At 45.3% G+C, this 16742-nt stretch overlaps 1 protein-coding gene across 3 annotated transcripts in view; it reads right to left on the bottom strand.

Moving 5' to 3' along the window:
- MAGI3 (membrane associated guanylate kinase, WW and PDZ domain containing 3) overlaps positions 1–16742 on the bottom strand; it is a 676662-nt gene that overhangs the window by 19086 nt on the left and 640834 nt on the right. For all 3 annotated transcript variants that reach the window (XM_063955402.1, XM_063955400.1, XM_063955401.1), the window contains one exon: positions 2192–2330. In XM_063955402.1, coding sequence (XP_063811472.1) covers positions 2192–2330 — 139 coding nt within the window. The remainder of the gene's footprint in view (positions 1–2191; positions 2331–16742) is intronic.

Below are 16742 nucleotides of genomic sequence, written 5' to 3'. Positions count from 1 at the left end.
TTTCTAAACTGAGGTCTGGAGGAGGGGCATAGAGGGAAGAGCCAGTTCACACTCTGGAAAAGTCTTAAAGTGCCCATGGCTCCTGCGGAACCGTCTGTACCCCATGGTACTGAAGTGGACCCCAGCATCCTCTAGGACGAATACTCCTACAATATATCCTGTAATAGGTATACTTTTTTTTCTTCTTTTTCTTAACTAACGCTGACTGTATAAAGACATGTAGAATACTCAAGTGTTTGTAAAGTCACAGCACTGTATACAGGCGGCTTTACAAGGTAGACCTTGCCCTGCAGTCCCAGAAACTAGCCGCAACTATGATTATAAAATGGCACCCAGCGTCAGTCAGGGAGTGAGGGAGAGTGTGAGGGAGAGTGTGAGGAAGCTCCAGGGCGTGTAAATCTGCAGTAGATGGCACCCTGGTCCGGGGAGAGGCTACAGGTCAAGCGCCCGCTCCCCTATGCTGGACTTCCACCCCAGGTACTAGCAAGCCTTATTAAATGGGGTGTTAGCACACATGACCAGTGCTCTATTGACCAGGTGTTCTAGTGGAGTCCCTGCTCGGTGACAGGGTCCATGCCAGCGCCGCCACCCGTCTCCCTAGGTTGCAGACGGAACGAGATTTAATGGCGGGTCTCATATGAGGGACCCTCTTACCTCCTCCCCGTAGCAGCCACGCGAACCAGGAGAGCGACTGCGATCGTATGCCTAAAGCCGGAGCGTCTCCGCCGCAAGTACCCGGGAACAGGCTGCAGGAGTATGCAATGCTGCTTGGGAGGCGATGGAGCTGCAGCGCTGAAGTGTCACCAGTTTTGAAGAAATTTCTGTCAGAAAAAGCTTTTTCAGGACTGCACAGTGCAGTCCACCTGTTAAGTGACCTGCTGCAGCATACACCAACTGAAACTGAGCTCACAGTGCCTGGAGGCGAGGCTATAGAGGAGGCCCCAATGCATTCTGGAACAGCCTAAAGCTTTAGCCTGTTGGTAACTCTGGATCAAGATCCACTCTACACCCCGATGTTTCCTCGTGGAGACCAATGTAACCTGCTGCAGAAATGAAAATAACCCTCTGGATTATTTAGTGACCCTTGGAGAAAGATGCATCCTGTTATATTACAACTACTGTAAACAATATATGATGTGCACTTTTTCCCACCACATTAAACGTGTTCCACCTCCCCATTAGCCAGTGTCCTTCCTTTAAAAAGCAATGCTAGGTCATGGGTGAAAGCACAAGATCCCAAGAATAATAATAATCCTATACAATACAAGGTTAACTCCACACCTCTATGGGGGGAATACAAGTGTGTTGTGCGCCACTAGATGGCGCCCGACAGAGCATATCAAGTGTTGCTCTGTTCGGGCATGCACAGCCACTGCCATTACTGTTATGTTGTTCTGTCATTTTGTCGTGCTGGTAACTAGTGTTTTCATAATTACTGTGCTCTATCCTGTCACTGTCTCTTACCATAAGATTTTCTGCATTTTTAAACGTATTAGTTCCATTACAATCAAACCTGTTAATAAAGCCTCTCTTGCTATGTCTTGTCCTCCACTTTAAGTTGACAGTATAAAGAGAGAGCTCTGTCATCTGTAATTGATTTAAGACAATTTATTTGATATACCAGTGCAATATAAACACAAGTACAGCTAATAAATAAAAATATTCTCTTTGACTAGTGTCACTCATTGCTTTATATTGTGTGTATTTTAGAAGTAGGAATGTATGTGCTATAGATGTATGTGGCTTGGCTAAGACCCCTAATTTTCATGGCACCATTTTGTAGCTATGTAGACTGGCTTCAGGCAATGGCGTCACTAGAGGCGTGCAGAGCACACCGTGCCTCACCCTCCTCAGTGACTGGGAGGCGGGAGATGTGCTATTATGTGCTGCCCCTGACTTCCAGTCACTGAGGAGGAGCTGGCAGTATGGGAAGATTCTCAGGGGGCTGCCCAAATTCTCCAGAAGTGCTGGGCATTCCCCCAGAGTGACTAAATGGTGCCATGAGACCGCACCCTCTTTTCAGTCAAAATACCAATTTCTATTCAATGACATGGAACTTGTATTGGATCCTACAAGGAAACTTGTATTCCATTCTTCAATCTAAGAGTTCTGCATGCTTCTTAATCCCCGATACCCAGCTGTAAGAAATAGCAGTGGTAAGGGTTAATAAAGCAACATGGCTTATGCTCACCATGGTCAGGAATAAGCCCTGTTCCTGGTCTCAGTAATAGGAGAACTTTGGTCCCACCAGCTTGGATCAGCTCAATGGCTCGAGTATGAGTGATGCCTTGCGTTGGTTCTCCGTTAATTTCTACTATCTGGTCCCCAACCTAAAAAAAAAAAGAAAGAAAAAAAAGTAGAACATTAAGAGCCAGATAAGAAATGTCTATTTACTTGTGGACATACAAAATTAAAATAATGAGTCAATGTAAAAGGCTGATAATCAGTGACCACAAGTCTGCTGGCAGTTACAGTACATGACCACAAGCCCATTTACACAGGAGACTGGAAACTGAGGCAGATATCCATATCCAGTACTACCAACAGGAGATGGCATGTCACATTACATCACATATGGGGCAACAATAAACACTGAATGGATTATCAAGCACTATCTGGTAAAGATTTTTTTTTCTTTCTCTGACGTCCTAGTGGATGCTGGGAACTCCGTAAGGACCATGGGGAATAGCGGGCTCCGAAGGAGGCTGGGCACTCTAGAAAGATTTATGACTACCTGGTGTGCACTGGCTCCTCCCACTATGACCCTCCTCCAAGCCTCATTTAGATCTTGTGCCCGGCCGAGGTTGGATGCACACTAGGGGCTCTCCTGAGCCCTTAGAAAGAAAGTATAAATTTCTAAAAAGTTACTGATGGCGTACCTTTTCCCGCCAGAGGATAAGTTACGCTGGGAGATATCCCCTAGGGTGGATAAGGCGCTCACACGGTTGTCAAAATAGGTGGCACTGCCATTTTAGGAACGGCCACTTTGAAGGTACCTGTTGATAAAAAGCAGGAGGCTATCCTGAAGTCTGTATTTACACACTCAGGTACTAGACTGAAACCTGCAGAGCGTGCTGCTGCAGCGTGGTCGGTGACCCTGTCAAACATACTAGTTTGCTAACATGAGAACATATTAAAGACGTCGTCTTATATATGAGGGATGCACAGAGGGATATTTTGCCGGCTGGCATCCAAAATGAATGTAATGTCCATTCTGTCAGGAGGGTATTAGAGACCTGTCCCTGGACAGGTGATGCTGACCTTAAAAGGCGCATAGAGATTCTGCCTTATAAGGGTGAGGAATTATTTGGGGATGGTCTCTGGGACCTCGTATCCGCAGCAACAGCTGGGAAGAAATATTTTTACCTCAGTTTTCCTCACAGACTAAGAAAGCACTGTATTATCAGGTACAGTCCTTTCGGCTTCAGAAAAGCAAGCGGGTCAAAGGCGCTTCCTTTCTGTACAAAGACAAGGGAAGAGGGAAAAAGCTGCACCAGTCAGCCTGTTCCCAGAATCATAATTCTTCTCTCGCTTCCTCTGAGTCCACAGCATGACGCGGGGGCTCCACAGGTGTAGCCAGGTACGGTGGGGGGCCGTCTCAAAAGTTTCAGCGATCAGTGGGCTCGCTCACAGGTAGATCCCTGTTTCATTCAAGTAGTATTTCAGGGGTACAAGCTGGAATTCGAGATGTCTTCCCCCCGCCGTTTCCTCAAATATGCCTTGCCGACAACTCCCTCAGGCAGGGAGGCTGTGCTAGAGGCAATTAATAAGCTGTATTCCCAGCAGGTAATACTTAAGGTGCCCCTACTTCAACAAGGACGGGGTTACTATTCCACACGGTTGGGGTACCGAAACCGCATGGTTCGGTGTGACCCTTCTTTATATTTAAAATCCTTGAACACATGCATAAAAAAAATTCAAGTTCAAGATGGAATCGCTCAGAGCGGTTATTGCAAGCCTGGACGAGGGGGATTACATGGTATCCCGGGACATCAAGGATGCTTACCTGCATGTCCCTATTTACTATCCTCGTCAGGAGTACCTCAGATTTGTGGTACAGGATTACCATTACCAAGTCCAGACTCTGCCGTTTGGACTGTACATGGCACTGAGGGTGTTACCAAGGTAATGGCCGGAATGATGATACTCCTTCGAAAAAGGGGAGTTTTAATTATCCCGTACTTGGACAATCTCCTTATAAGGGCGAGGTCCAAGGAGCAGTTGCTAGTCGGGGTAGCACTATTTTGGAAAGTGCTACAACAGCACGGTTGGATTCTAAACAGTCCAGAGTCACAGCTGGTTCCTACGACACGTCTACTGTTCCTGGGGATGGTTCTGGACACAGACCAGAAATAAGTGTTTCTCCCGGTGGAGAAAGCCAAGGAGCTGTCATCTCTAGTCAGAGACCTCCGGAAGCCAAAACAGTTATCGGTGCATCATTGCACGCGAGTCCTGGGAAAAATGTTAGCTTCCTACGAAGCAATCCCATTCGGCAGGTTCCATGCAAGAACTTTTCAGGGGGACCTGTTAGACAAGTGGTCCGGGTCGCATCTTCAGATGCATTAGGCTGATAACCCTGTCTCCAAGGACCAGGGTATCTCTACTGTAGTGGCTGCAGAGTGCCCATCTTCAAGAGGGCCGCAGGTTCGACATACAGGACTAGGTCCTAGTGACCATGGATGCCAGCCTTTGAGGCTGGGGGGCAGTCACACAGGGAAGAAACTTCCAGGGACTTTGGTCAAGTCAGGTGACTTCCCTACATAAATATTCTGGAACAGAGGGCCATTTACAATGCCCTGAGTCAGGCAAGGCCTCTGCTTCAAAACCAGCCGGTCCTGATCCAATCAGACAACATCACGGCAGTCGCCCATGTAAACCAACAGGGCGGCACAAGAAGCAGGATGGCGATGGCAGAAGCCACAAGGATTCTCCGATGGGCGGAAAATCATGTGTTAGCACTGTCAGCAGTGTTCATTCCCGGAGTGGACAACTGGGAAGCAGATCTTCTCAGCAGACACGACTTCCACCCGAGAGTGTGGGGACTTCATCCAGAAGTCTTCCAAAGAATTGTACACCATTGGGAAAGGCCACAGGTGGACATAAAGGCGTCCCGCCTCAACAAAAAGCTATAAAAGATATTGCGCCAGGTCAAGGGACCTTCAGGCGATAGCTGTGGACGTTCTGGCAACACCGTGGGTGTACCAGTCGTTTTATGTGTTCCCCCCTCTGCCTCTCATACCAAAGGTACTGAGAATAATAAGAAGGAGAGGAGTAAGAACGATACTCGTGGTTCCGGATTGGCCAAGAAGAGCCTGGTACCCAGAACTTCAAGAAAATGTATCAGAGGACCCGTGGCCTCTGCCGCTCAGACAGGACCTGCTGCAGCAGGGGCCCTGTCTGTTCCAAGACTTACCGCGGCTACGTTTTGATGGCATGGCGGTTGAACGCCGGATCCTAAAGGAAAAGGGCATTCCGGAGGAAGTCATTCCTACGCTGATTCAAGCCAGGAAAGATGTAACTGCAAAACATTATCACCGCATATGGCGGAAATATGTTGCTTGGTGTGAGGCCAAAAAAGGCCCCAACAGAGGAATTTCAACTAGGTCGATTTCTGCATTTCCTACAAGCAGGAGTGTCTATGGGCCTAAAATTAGGCTCCATTAAGATACAGATCTCAGCTCTGTCGATTTTCTTCCAGAAAGCATTAGCTTCAGTACCTGAAGTTCAGACATTGTAAAAGGAGTGCTGCATATTCAGCCCCCGGTTGTGCCTCCAGTGGCACCTTGGGATCTCAACGTGGTGTTGAGTTTCTTAAAATCACATTGGTTTGAACCACTAAAAACCGTGGATCTAAAATATCTCACGTTGAAAGTGGTCATGTTATTGGCCTTGGTTTCGGCCAGGCGTGTATCAGAATTGGCGGCTTTGTCATATAAAAGTCCTTATCTGATTTTCCATATGGATAGGGCAGAATTGAGGACTCGTCCCCAGTTTCTCCCTAAGGTGGTATCAGCTTTTCACTTGAACCAACCTATTGTGGTGCCTGCGGCTACTAGGGACTTGGAGGATTCCAAGTTACTGGACGTAGTCAGGGCCTTGAAAAATTATGTTTCCAGGACGGCTAGAGTCAGAAAAAATTGACTCGCTATTTATCCTGTATGCACCCAACAGGCTGGGTGCTCCTGCTTCTAAGCAGACTATCGCTCGCTGGATCTGTGACACGATTCAGCAGGCGCATTCTGCGGCTGGACTGCCGCATCTTAAATCAGTGAAAGCCCATTCCACAGGGAAGATGGGCTCATCTTGGGCGGCTGCCCGAGGGGTCTCGGCTTTACAACTTTGCCGAGCTGTTACTTGGTCAGGGGCAAACACGTTTGCAAAATTCTACAAAATTGATACCCTGGCTGAGGAGGACCTGGAGTTCTCTCATTCGGTGCTGCAGAGTCACCCGCACTCTCCCGCCCGTTTGGGAGCTTTGGTATATTCCCCATGGTCCTTACGGAGTTCCCAGCATCCACTAGGACGTCAGAGAAAATAAGATTTTACTCACCGGTAAATCTATTTCTCGTAGTCCGTAGTGGATGCTGGGCGCCCATCCCAAGTGCGGATTGTCTGCAATACTTGTATATAGTTATTGCCTAACTAAAGGGTTATTGTTGAGCCATCTGTTGAGAGGCTCAGTTATATTCATACTGTTAACTGGGTATAGTATCACGAGTTGTACGGTGTGATTGGTGTGGCTGGTATGAGTCTTACCCGGGATTCAAAATCCTTCCTTATTATGTCAGCTCGTCCGGGCACAGTGTCCTAACTGAGGCTTGGAGGAGGGTCATAGTGGGAGGAGCCAGTGCACACCAGGTAGTCATAAATCTTTCTAGAGTGCCCAGCCTCCTTCGGAGACCGCTATTCCCCATGGTCCTTACGGAGTTCCCAGCATCCACTACGGACTACGAGAAATAGATTTACCGGTGAGTAAAATCTTATTTTTTTAAAAAGCTTCAAATATACACAAATGTCCTTATGACAAATTACTAAACTGTAGGTTGATTGAAAAATATGATACAAGTATTATAACCAAAGGGTGGGACATTAGTTATTTTATTCAATTTTCTACATATTAGTCTGTGGGCAATATTCAATTGTTGATCAATTGATATATCGCGCCCGATCTCCCGTCTTAACCTTCCTAGGGTGTTGCAATGGAGTATACACCTAAGGTGTAATTTGATATGGGTCAAAAAAGACCCAAATATCCTAGGAAGGTTAAGCGATGGGAGATCACAGGGCGATAATCAATTGACCCCTGTTATCGCACCCATAGCAGTCGGATTTAGCCGCGTAACGCTGCTAAAACTGAGTAAAGTCATGTCATGGGCGCGTTCGCGAAAAGTCCCATTTGGGTGCCCAAATGTGTCACTTTTCGTGCATTTCAACTCACCATCCCCGGGGGTGGCGTGCTAAAAAGCTGAAACATTTGAATAGCTGCCGAAGGGCGCACCCTATGAGTCTATGTAGCCTTGACAATAAACGTACTTTTTAAAGCATGTATTTTCATTCACTCAATACCACACTGGTAAAATAACATTAGTTCATAGAGCATCTTGTTCAGTGCTATTTTCCTGGAAGAGTACTGTAAGTTCTGGAACGCCAGGTCTGGGCATGGCACTATAACACAACATTATATCTATATGTGTATCTCTCTCTCTCTCTCTATATATATATATATATATATATATATATATATATAAACATACATATACACACACAGCTAATGCCATTAAGACCTATCCTCAGCATAAAGAAGAACAAGGAGTCCTGGAAGTTATGATATGGCCCCCACAGAGCCCCGATCTCAACATCAAGTCTGTCTGGGATTACATTTAGAGACAGTAGGATCTGAGCCAGCCTACATCTACAGAAGATCTGTGGTTAGTTCTCCAAGATGTTTGGCACAACCTCCCTGCCTAGTTCCTTCAAAAACTGTGTGCAAGTGTGCCTAGAAGAATTGATGCTGTTTTGGAGGCAAAGGGTCACCTACCTCACCGGTATACCGCCGGCGGTATGATGCCCCTGTCGGGATCCCGGTGTCTGTACTGTGACTGACGGGATCCCAACGATTGGTATGCTAACCATATACCATCTTATGTACTGTTTAATATTTGTTGGGCTGACCTCGCTACACCATAGAAGTCCGCACACACTGAGCTAGGTCTAGCACAGTGTTGCATCATCTTTTATGTGACAGGAAATTGACTTCGTAGGGGAGGTTGGGAACAAATCACATGCAAACATGTTACTCTAATTATGAGAGTCTGTTGTCCAGCAGCACACAGTCTAAACGGTTTTGTTTTTCTTGTACAAAAAATGTGTTTGGAATGTCCTCTTTATAGCTAGTAAATAAAAAGAAACCAAGTTATACCAAGGTGAGAAAACAGAGAACAGATTTTTGTTTCTTACAAAACATTTCTATTTGTTTGCTGCAAACGTTCAATTGACTCTAGGAAAGATGCTATTATGACCTGGATGTCAGCATGATAATAGCAGTAGCAGTATTAGTTAGATTTGATTTTGGAAAGATATAGAAAATCTGACTGTATATACAGTAGGAACCTGTACTTTACAGACGCTGCACATCTGTTACCATACATTCCTGCCTGAAGACTGCTGACCTACAGTATGTGGTTCTACAGACTCCATTCCTGTTGTTTTTCTTTTATTTCTCATCCTGACAGTGAGGGCCTGAAGCGTCAATAAAAGGTTAAAAAAAAAACCCTGTAGATTTAGCCGACGTTTGTTTACTGAACTGAGAGTTGAAAGGCAGCGACTCAGCTTACAGTACAAGCCATCTAAATAGAAAGAAATGTATTCTGTGTGCCGAATCAATCACTGCATACATACTCAATCACTGCATACATACCTGAGTAACAAATACAACAATCTGTAAAAAGAAGATCTACTAAAGCAGGCCTGGCCAACCTGTGGCTCTCCAGCTGTTGCTTTACCAGCTCAGCGGTGGAAGGGTATGCTGGAACTTGTACAGTAGTTTCACAACAGCAGGCTTGCATTAAAATTTCAATGTATGATATTTGTATATAGAGTAAAGTAGATGTCAGATAAAGAGGAATAACCTCAATCTGTAACTATAGTAAAAGTGTGCTTTCAATTATTTTGTGATACAATGATAAAACATCACAACAGAGTACTGCCGTGTGAGTCATTTAGAAGAGGCAATCGTAATGAAAAAAACAGTGGCTTGATGCAAATTTTAGAACAACTGCTTATATACTATACTTGTCTCGTTATGGGGCAGATTCAATTAGCTGCTGGGTTTACCAGGGCTAACTGGGGAAATCCACAGTATAATGCAATATCACATGCCAGATAGGCCACAAACCCCTTAAGCTCTGGCTCTTACCCCACAGATCTCCTTTATCCATATCTCTTTTTCTCTTACGCCCTAGAGGATATTGGGGATCCATTTAGTACCATGGGGTATAGACGGGTCCACTAGGAGCTATGGGCACCTTAAGAATTTGATAGTGTGGGCAGGCTTCCTCCTTCTATGCCCCTCCTACCAGACTCAGTTTAGAAAATGTGCACGGAGGAGACGGTCACGCTTATGGAAGCTCCTGAAGAGTTTCCTGCATTTATTTTTCGGTTTGTTATTTTCAGGCAGGACTGGATGGCACCAGCCTGCCTGCTTCGTCGGACTTGGGGTGGGGGGACGACGGCCCAACCTCTTGAATAGTTAATGGTCCCATTCCCTGCTGACAGGACACTAGTTCCTGAGGGAACTATTCGCAAGCCCCACCACGGCGAGCGTACATTCCCGCAGCACGCCGCCACCCCTAACAGAGCCAGAAGAAAGAAGAGTGGTGAGTACTAAGCCGACGTCCCGGTTAACGGTTTGCCGGCCATTATGGCGGCATGAGGGTACGGAGACGCATGGCTTTTAACCAGGGCGGATAGCGTCTCCAGACTCGGTACACAACTGTGCCTCAGTACACTGTACACAGTACCAACACTGACAAACTAAGCCTTAAAACTATTCTGTCTCCATTTTAAGCACAAATTACCTCAGCCAGTATAAAAAAAGCGGGAAGACCGCGCGCCATTGAAAGGGCGGGGCTTCACTATGAGAGGATCCAACAGCTCACCAGCGCCATTTTCCCCCTGCGGTGGACTGACAGGGACGTGCAGCTCCTCCGGTGTGACTCCAGATTACCTCAGTGGTACCAGGGTGTCATAGCAGGGGGGGAGCAATTATTAGTGTACTAAATCCCCAATCTGGGTACTTAGTCTGCGATCCGGTTAAGCTTGGCATTAGCAATAAGGGCGCGGAGTGCTGGTGCCAAATACCTCTGTCTCTCCCTGGAAGTGCTCTTTGTGGGTTAATTGCATTTTTAACCTTTCCTGTGTGTGTGCTGTCACATTTACATTAGGTCAGGCAAAGAGTATGTTTCATGTACGGCAGAGTGTTCCTCTTCCCCAGGGAGCTCACTACTATGTACTCAGTGTAGTGCACCTTATCAGGCTAACGGGGCTGAACCAGTGTGGCTGGATTCCCTCAAAGGAATGATTTCTAATATGGCTAATAAATTGTCCCGCAATGAGAAAGAGACTCAATACTTAAGACAGTCTGTGGATGAGATTATGAACAGAGACTCCAAACAAGCGTCTCAGTCCCTTGCCATTTGTCCACAAAAACGAACTCTGGCCCATATTCTGCAGTCTGACCCTGACGCTGAGAGGTCAGACATGGAGGAAGGAGAGGTGGATTCAGAAGGGGGGGATGCTGCTCTATCACAGGGAATACAGGCTCTTATAGAAGCTATCAGAGATGTGCTACAAATTCCTGATAAGGTGGCAGAGGAGTGTGAGGATTCTTGTTTTAATGTAAAAAAGAAGTCCTCAGTCACTTTTCCTGTGTCAAAGGAATTGAATACCCTGTTTGAAGTACCGTGGGTTAATCCTGATAAGAAGTTTCAAATTCCTAAAAGGTTACTCTCATCCTTTCCTTTTCCTCCTGCGGATAGGAAAAAATGGGAAAATCCACCGATAGTGGATGCATCTGTGTCCAGGTTGTCACGGAAGATTGTGTTACCCGTCCCTGGTGCAGCCTCCCTGAAAGACACAGCTGATCGTAAGATTGAGACTACACTCAAATCCTTGTTCATAGCTGCTGGGGTGGCCCAGATTCCCACTATAGCATGTGCGTAGATTACTGAAGCCATTGCTAAATGGTCGGGTAACCTTACTGAAGGATTGGATTCCTTTTCTAGGGGGGAGATTGTGTTACTCCTGCAACATGTACAGAACTCTGCAAACTTTATGGTGGAAGCCATAAAGAAGTAGGTTTGCTTAATGAACGCACCACTGCTATGGCAGTGTCAGCACGCAGGGGCTTATGGTTACTCCAGTGGACTGCTGACGCGGACTCCAAGGAAAGGCGTGGAAGGCCTACCCTTCACAGGAGAGGCCTTATTTGGAGATGAACTGGACAAATCGATCTCCAAAGCTACTGTGGGTAAGTCCACATATCTTCCTTTTGCAGCTCCCACAACCAGGAAGACTTACCCTACAGTCCTTTCGGACTGCCAAGTTTAAGGGCAAAGTCAGAGGATCTTCTACTGCAAACAGAGGCGCTAGAGGTAAACCACGCAAACCAGCAACTGCCGGTTCTCAGGAACAGAGCTCCAGTTTTGCTTCCTCAAAGCCTTCTGCATGACGGTGAACCGCGTGGACTGGAAGACTGGCAGGTGGGAGCCCAACTAAAAAATTTCAGTCACATCTGGACAACATCATGCCAGGATCCTTGGGTCATAGATCTTATTTCCCAGGGCTACAGACTGGAGTTTCAGGAGCTCCCACCTCACAGATTCTTCAAATCAGGCTTACCAGCTTCACAGGAGGCAAGTATAACCTTACAGGATGCCATTCAAAAACTGGTACAGACTCAGGTCATTGTTCCAGTTCCACCTCATCTGCAAAACAAGGGGTACTATTCCAACTTGTTTGTGGTACCAAAACCGGACGGTTCGGTGAGAGCGATTTTGAATCTAAAATCGTTGAACCCGTACTTACGAGTGTTCAAATTCAAGATGAAGTCTCTGAGAGCGGTGATCTCAGGTCTGGAGGAGGGGGAATTCCTAGTGTCTCTGGATATCAAGGATGCGTACCTTCACATTCCGATCTGGCCACCACACCAGGCTTATCTACGCTTTGCACTACAGGACTGTCACTACCAGTTCCAGGCCCTGCCATTTGGTCTCTCCACGGCACCAAGGATGTACATCAAGGTGATGGCAGAGATGATGTTTCTCCTTCGCAAGCAGGGAGTGAACATAATTCCGTACCTGGACGATCTTCTGATAAAGGCACCATCCAGGAAGTGGTTGCTGGACAGCACTGGGCTCTCAACCAGACTACTGGTGGATTCTAAATTTTTGAAAATCTCATTTAGAGCCACCTCAGAGGCTCCCGTTTCTGGGAATGATACTGGACACAGAGTCGCAGAAAGTTTTTCTTCCGTTGGAAAAGGCATTGGTAATGCAGTGGATGGTTCGGGATGTCTTGAATCCAACCCGAATATCGGTGCAACTATGCATTCGCCATCTGGGAAAAATGGTGGCCTCTTACGAGGCGCTTCAGTACAGAAGGTTTCATGTGAGGCCCATCCAGCTGGATCTGTTGGACAAATGGTCCGGATCGCATCTTCACATGCACCAGAGGATCCGTCTGTTGCCAAAGGCCAGGATCTCTCTTCTGTGGTGGCTACAGACTTCTCACCTCGATTATGCTAACCACTGACGCAAGCCTCAGAGGTTGGGGAGCGGTCACTCAGGGGGTGCAGTTTCAAGGAAGATGGTCAAGTCAGGAAGTCGTCCTTCCGATCAACATTCTGGAACTCAGGGATGTATACAACGCCATACTGCAGGCCTCATATCTTCTTCAAGATTGGGCCATTCAGGTTCAGTCGGACAATGTGACGGCAGTGATGTACATAAACCGACAGGGAGGAACGAAAAGCAGAGTAGCAATGTCAGAGGTATCTAGAATTCTCCTCTGGGAAGAACACCACGCTGTAGCGTTGTCGGCGGTCTTCATTCCGGGAGTAGACAACTGGGAAGCAGACTTCCTCAGCAGACCTGCACCCGGGGGAGTAGGGCCTTCACCGGAGGTGTTCATGTGCTTGACATGTCGATGGGGATGTCCACAAATTGACATGATGCCTCTCACCTCAACAAGAAGCTCAAGCAGTATTGTTGCAGGTCGAGAGACCCACAGGCAGTGGCAGTAGACATACATATATAGTAACATAGTATTTGAGGTTGAATAGAGGCAAATTGCCCATCGTGTTCAACCTGTTTTAAGTTGTGATGATTCTACATACTTGCTGAATAATGTTTTATGCCTAGTTAGCTACTATAACTCATGTTACCCCCGGATTAACCACGTTGATATTTCAAGTATTATAACCTCGGATAGCTTTTATATTCAGAAATGTATCCATTCCTTTTTTAAATTAAATTACAGAGTCCGCCATTACCACCTTCCCTGGCAGGGAATTCCACATCCTGATTGCCCGAACAGTGAAGAACCCTTTCCTCCGTTGCGTTCGGAACTTTCTCTCCTCCAGTCGCAGCGAGTGCCCACTAAACTGTGTTCTTTTAATAAATAATTCCTCTGATAACTCTTTGTGATGTCCCTTTACATATTTGAAGATATTAATAATATCTCCTCATAGGCACCTCTTTTCTAATGTATACATATTCAACCTAGTAAGTCTTTCCTTATAGTACAGTCCTTCTAGGCCTTTAATCAATTTAGTAGCTCGCCTTTGAACCCTTTCGAGTTCACCGATGTCTTTTTTATACAATGGTGCCCAAAACTGAACACAATATTCCAGGTGCGGACGTACTAATGCCTTATACAGGGGCATGGTTGCATCAGAGTCCCTTGTCTCAATTCCCCTTTTTATGCATGCTAGCACCCTACTTGCATTCTTTACTGCGTTTTGACATTGTGTATGGTTATTAAGCCTATTATCAATGAATACCCCCAAATCTTTTTCCAACTCTGTTTTCCCTAGACGTTCCCCATTTAATAAGTAGGATGCAAGTTTTTTTTTAGTGCCAAAATGCATAACCTTGCATTTGTCTGTATTGAACCTCATTTTCCATTTAGACGCCCAGAGTTCAAGTTCAGATAGATCATTCTGCAAGGACTCCAAATCCAATTCTGAATTAATTACCTTACACAGTTTAGTATCATCTGCAAAGATTGACACTCTGCTTTCCAGGCCTATTTCTAGGTCATTGACAAATATGTTGAACAGTAGTGGTTCGAGTACGGACCCTTGTGGTATTCCGCTACTACTGGGGACCAGGTTGAGGACTTCCCGTTGACCACTACTCGCTGTACCCTGCTATCCAACCAGTTGCTTATCCATGTGCAAATAGTTTTTCCTAGGCCAAGCTCCTTTAATTTGATCATCAGTCTCCTGTGAGGAACTGTATCGAAGGCTTTTGCAAAATCTAAGTAGACCACATCCACTGCTTTTCCTTGATCAAGATTATGGCTCACTTCCTCGTAGAAGCTAATTAAGTTAGTCTGACATGACCTGTCCCTCACAAACCCATGCTGGTTCTTGCTAATAATCCTAGTGGACTGTAGATACTCCTGTATGCCGTCCCTTAGAATTCCTTACAATATTTTCCCCACTATAGATGTTAAACTAACTGGTCTGTAGTTTCCCGGAAGATTTTTGGATCCCTTTTTAAATAAGGGTACTACCTCAGCTATACGCCAATCCTTCGGTACCATGCCTGATCTAATTGAACTATTGAAAATCAAGTATAGGGGTCGTGCTAATTTTGAACTAAACTCCATAAGAACCCTCGGGTGAAGTTCATCAGGACCAGGTGATTTATTAATCTTAATTTTGCTTAGTCTCTCCCGGACTACTACTTCGCTTAAACAAGTATCTAACCATGAATCATTACTGTCACAATTATTATGCTCTACTCCCACCATCAGTTCTTCACTGGTGAATACTGATGAAAAGAATTTGTTCAGTATTTCAGCTTTTATTTCGTCATCATTAATCAATTCTCCTAATTCATCTTTTAATGGACCTATATTCTCCTTTTTTAACCTTTTACCGTTTATGTATTTAAAAAACTTTTTAGGATTGGTTTTACTCTCTATAGCGATTTGCTTTTCATTTTCCATTTTAGCTGCTCTTATTGCTTTTTTGAGTTTCTTATTACACTCCTTGTAATACTCGAAAGACTCATCCTTTCCATTAGATTTAAATGCTTTGAAAGCCCGCTTATTTTTTTATCCATTTCTGCCTTAACCTTCTTGTTAAGCCACATCGGTTTGAGTTTAATACTTCTGCGTTTACTGCCCATGGGAATAAAGTTATGAATATTGCTATCCGGCAACCCTTTTAAAACATCCCACATTTCCGAAGTGTTCTTGTTGTTAAACAGAACCTCCCACTTTATGTCGTTAAGTGCACATAAAAGCATACTGAAATTAGCCTTCCTAAAGTTAAAAGTTTTGGTGGAACCCCTGTAGCTATGTTTCATGAAACTGATGTCGAATGTGATCATATAGTGATCACTGTTACCCAAAGTCTCCCCAAGATTAGGGTTTGATATAATGTCCACATTATAAGTAATTACTAGATCCAGGGTAGTTTTACCCCTAGTTGGGTCCTCGACTAATTGAGACAAGTAGTGATCCTTAAACATATTTAAGAACCTGCTGCCCCTCGCTTTAGCACATAAATTGTTACTCCAGTTTATATCCGGGTAATTAAAATCCCCAATCACAAGGATGTCCCCCAATCCCGCAGCCGTTTTGATTTGCTGCAATAGTTGTACTTCCTCATGTATGCTAATATCTGGCTGTTTGTAGCACGTGCCTATGACTAGTTTTTTTGCATCAATTTCCCCACTTGAGATTTCAACCCATAGTGACTCCACATTATCACCAGTTTCCTCATAGATAACCTCCTTTAAGTATGATTTAAGTGATGGTTTAACATAAAGACATACACCTCTTCCTCTTTTGTTAGCCCTGTCCCTCCTGAAAAGAGAATACCCCTCCAAGTTTGCAACCCAGTCATGAGAGTCGTCCCACCATGTTTCCGTAATACCTATAATGTCATACTCAGCCTTTGATGCTAACAATTCCAATTCCCCCATTTTACCTGCTAGACTTCTTGCGTTTGCAAGCACACATTTTAGTTTATCGGTTCCTTTATTCGTTTGTTTTCTTAAAGATTTCCCATCCTGCTTAACTAGTGCATCCGTAGAGTTACTGACACAGAATGTCCTTCTCGCTCCCTCTCCAACCCCACCGTACTTAGTATTGCCCACCTTACTTTTCTCTTTGGTCAACCCAATGTTCCCGTTTAAATTCACCGCCCTGACATAAGTATTTTCTCTTAAGTCCCATACAACATTTTCTATAGGCTGTAATGATGACACATAATTTTTATTATTTAATGCTTTAGCAATACCTTTCTTAATACCCTTATTAGAACCCATGTAAATACCCTTACTGGCTGCACTTTCCCTCCCCCTTCTCCACCCCCTTTTATCTCACTACCACCATCCCTACTATACTCGATGCATGACCCATAGTTTCTAGCTAAACCCTCCCCCCAGGTTCCTAGTTTAAAAGCTCCTCCAACCTACTAACCATCCTACCCCCCAGCACCGCTGCCC

Source organism: Pseudophryne corroboree, chromosome 2 (genome assembly GCF_028390025.1).
Source record: "Pseudophryne corroboree isolate aPseCor3 chromosome 2, aPseCor3.hap2, whole genome shotgun sequence".
NCBI lineage: Eukaryota > Metazoa > Chordata > Amphibia > Anura > Myobatrachidae > Pseudophryne > Pseudophryne corroboree.
Note: the sequence above shows the minus strand (reverse complement) of the source record. Positions and strands in the feature narration are given on the sequence as shown.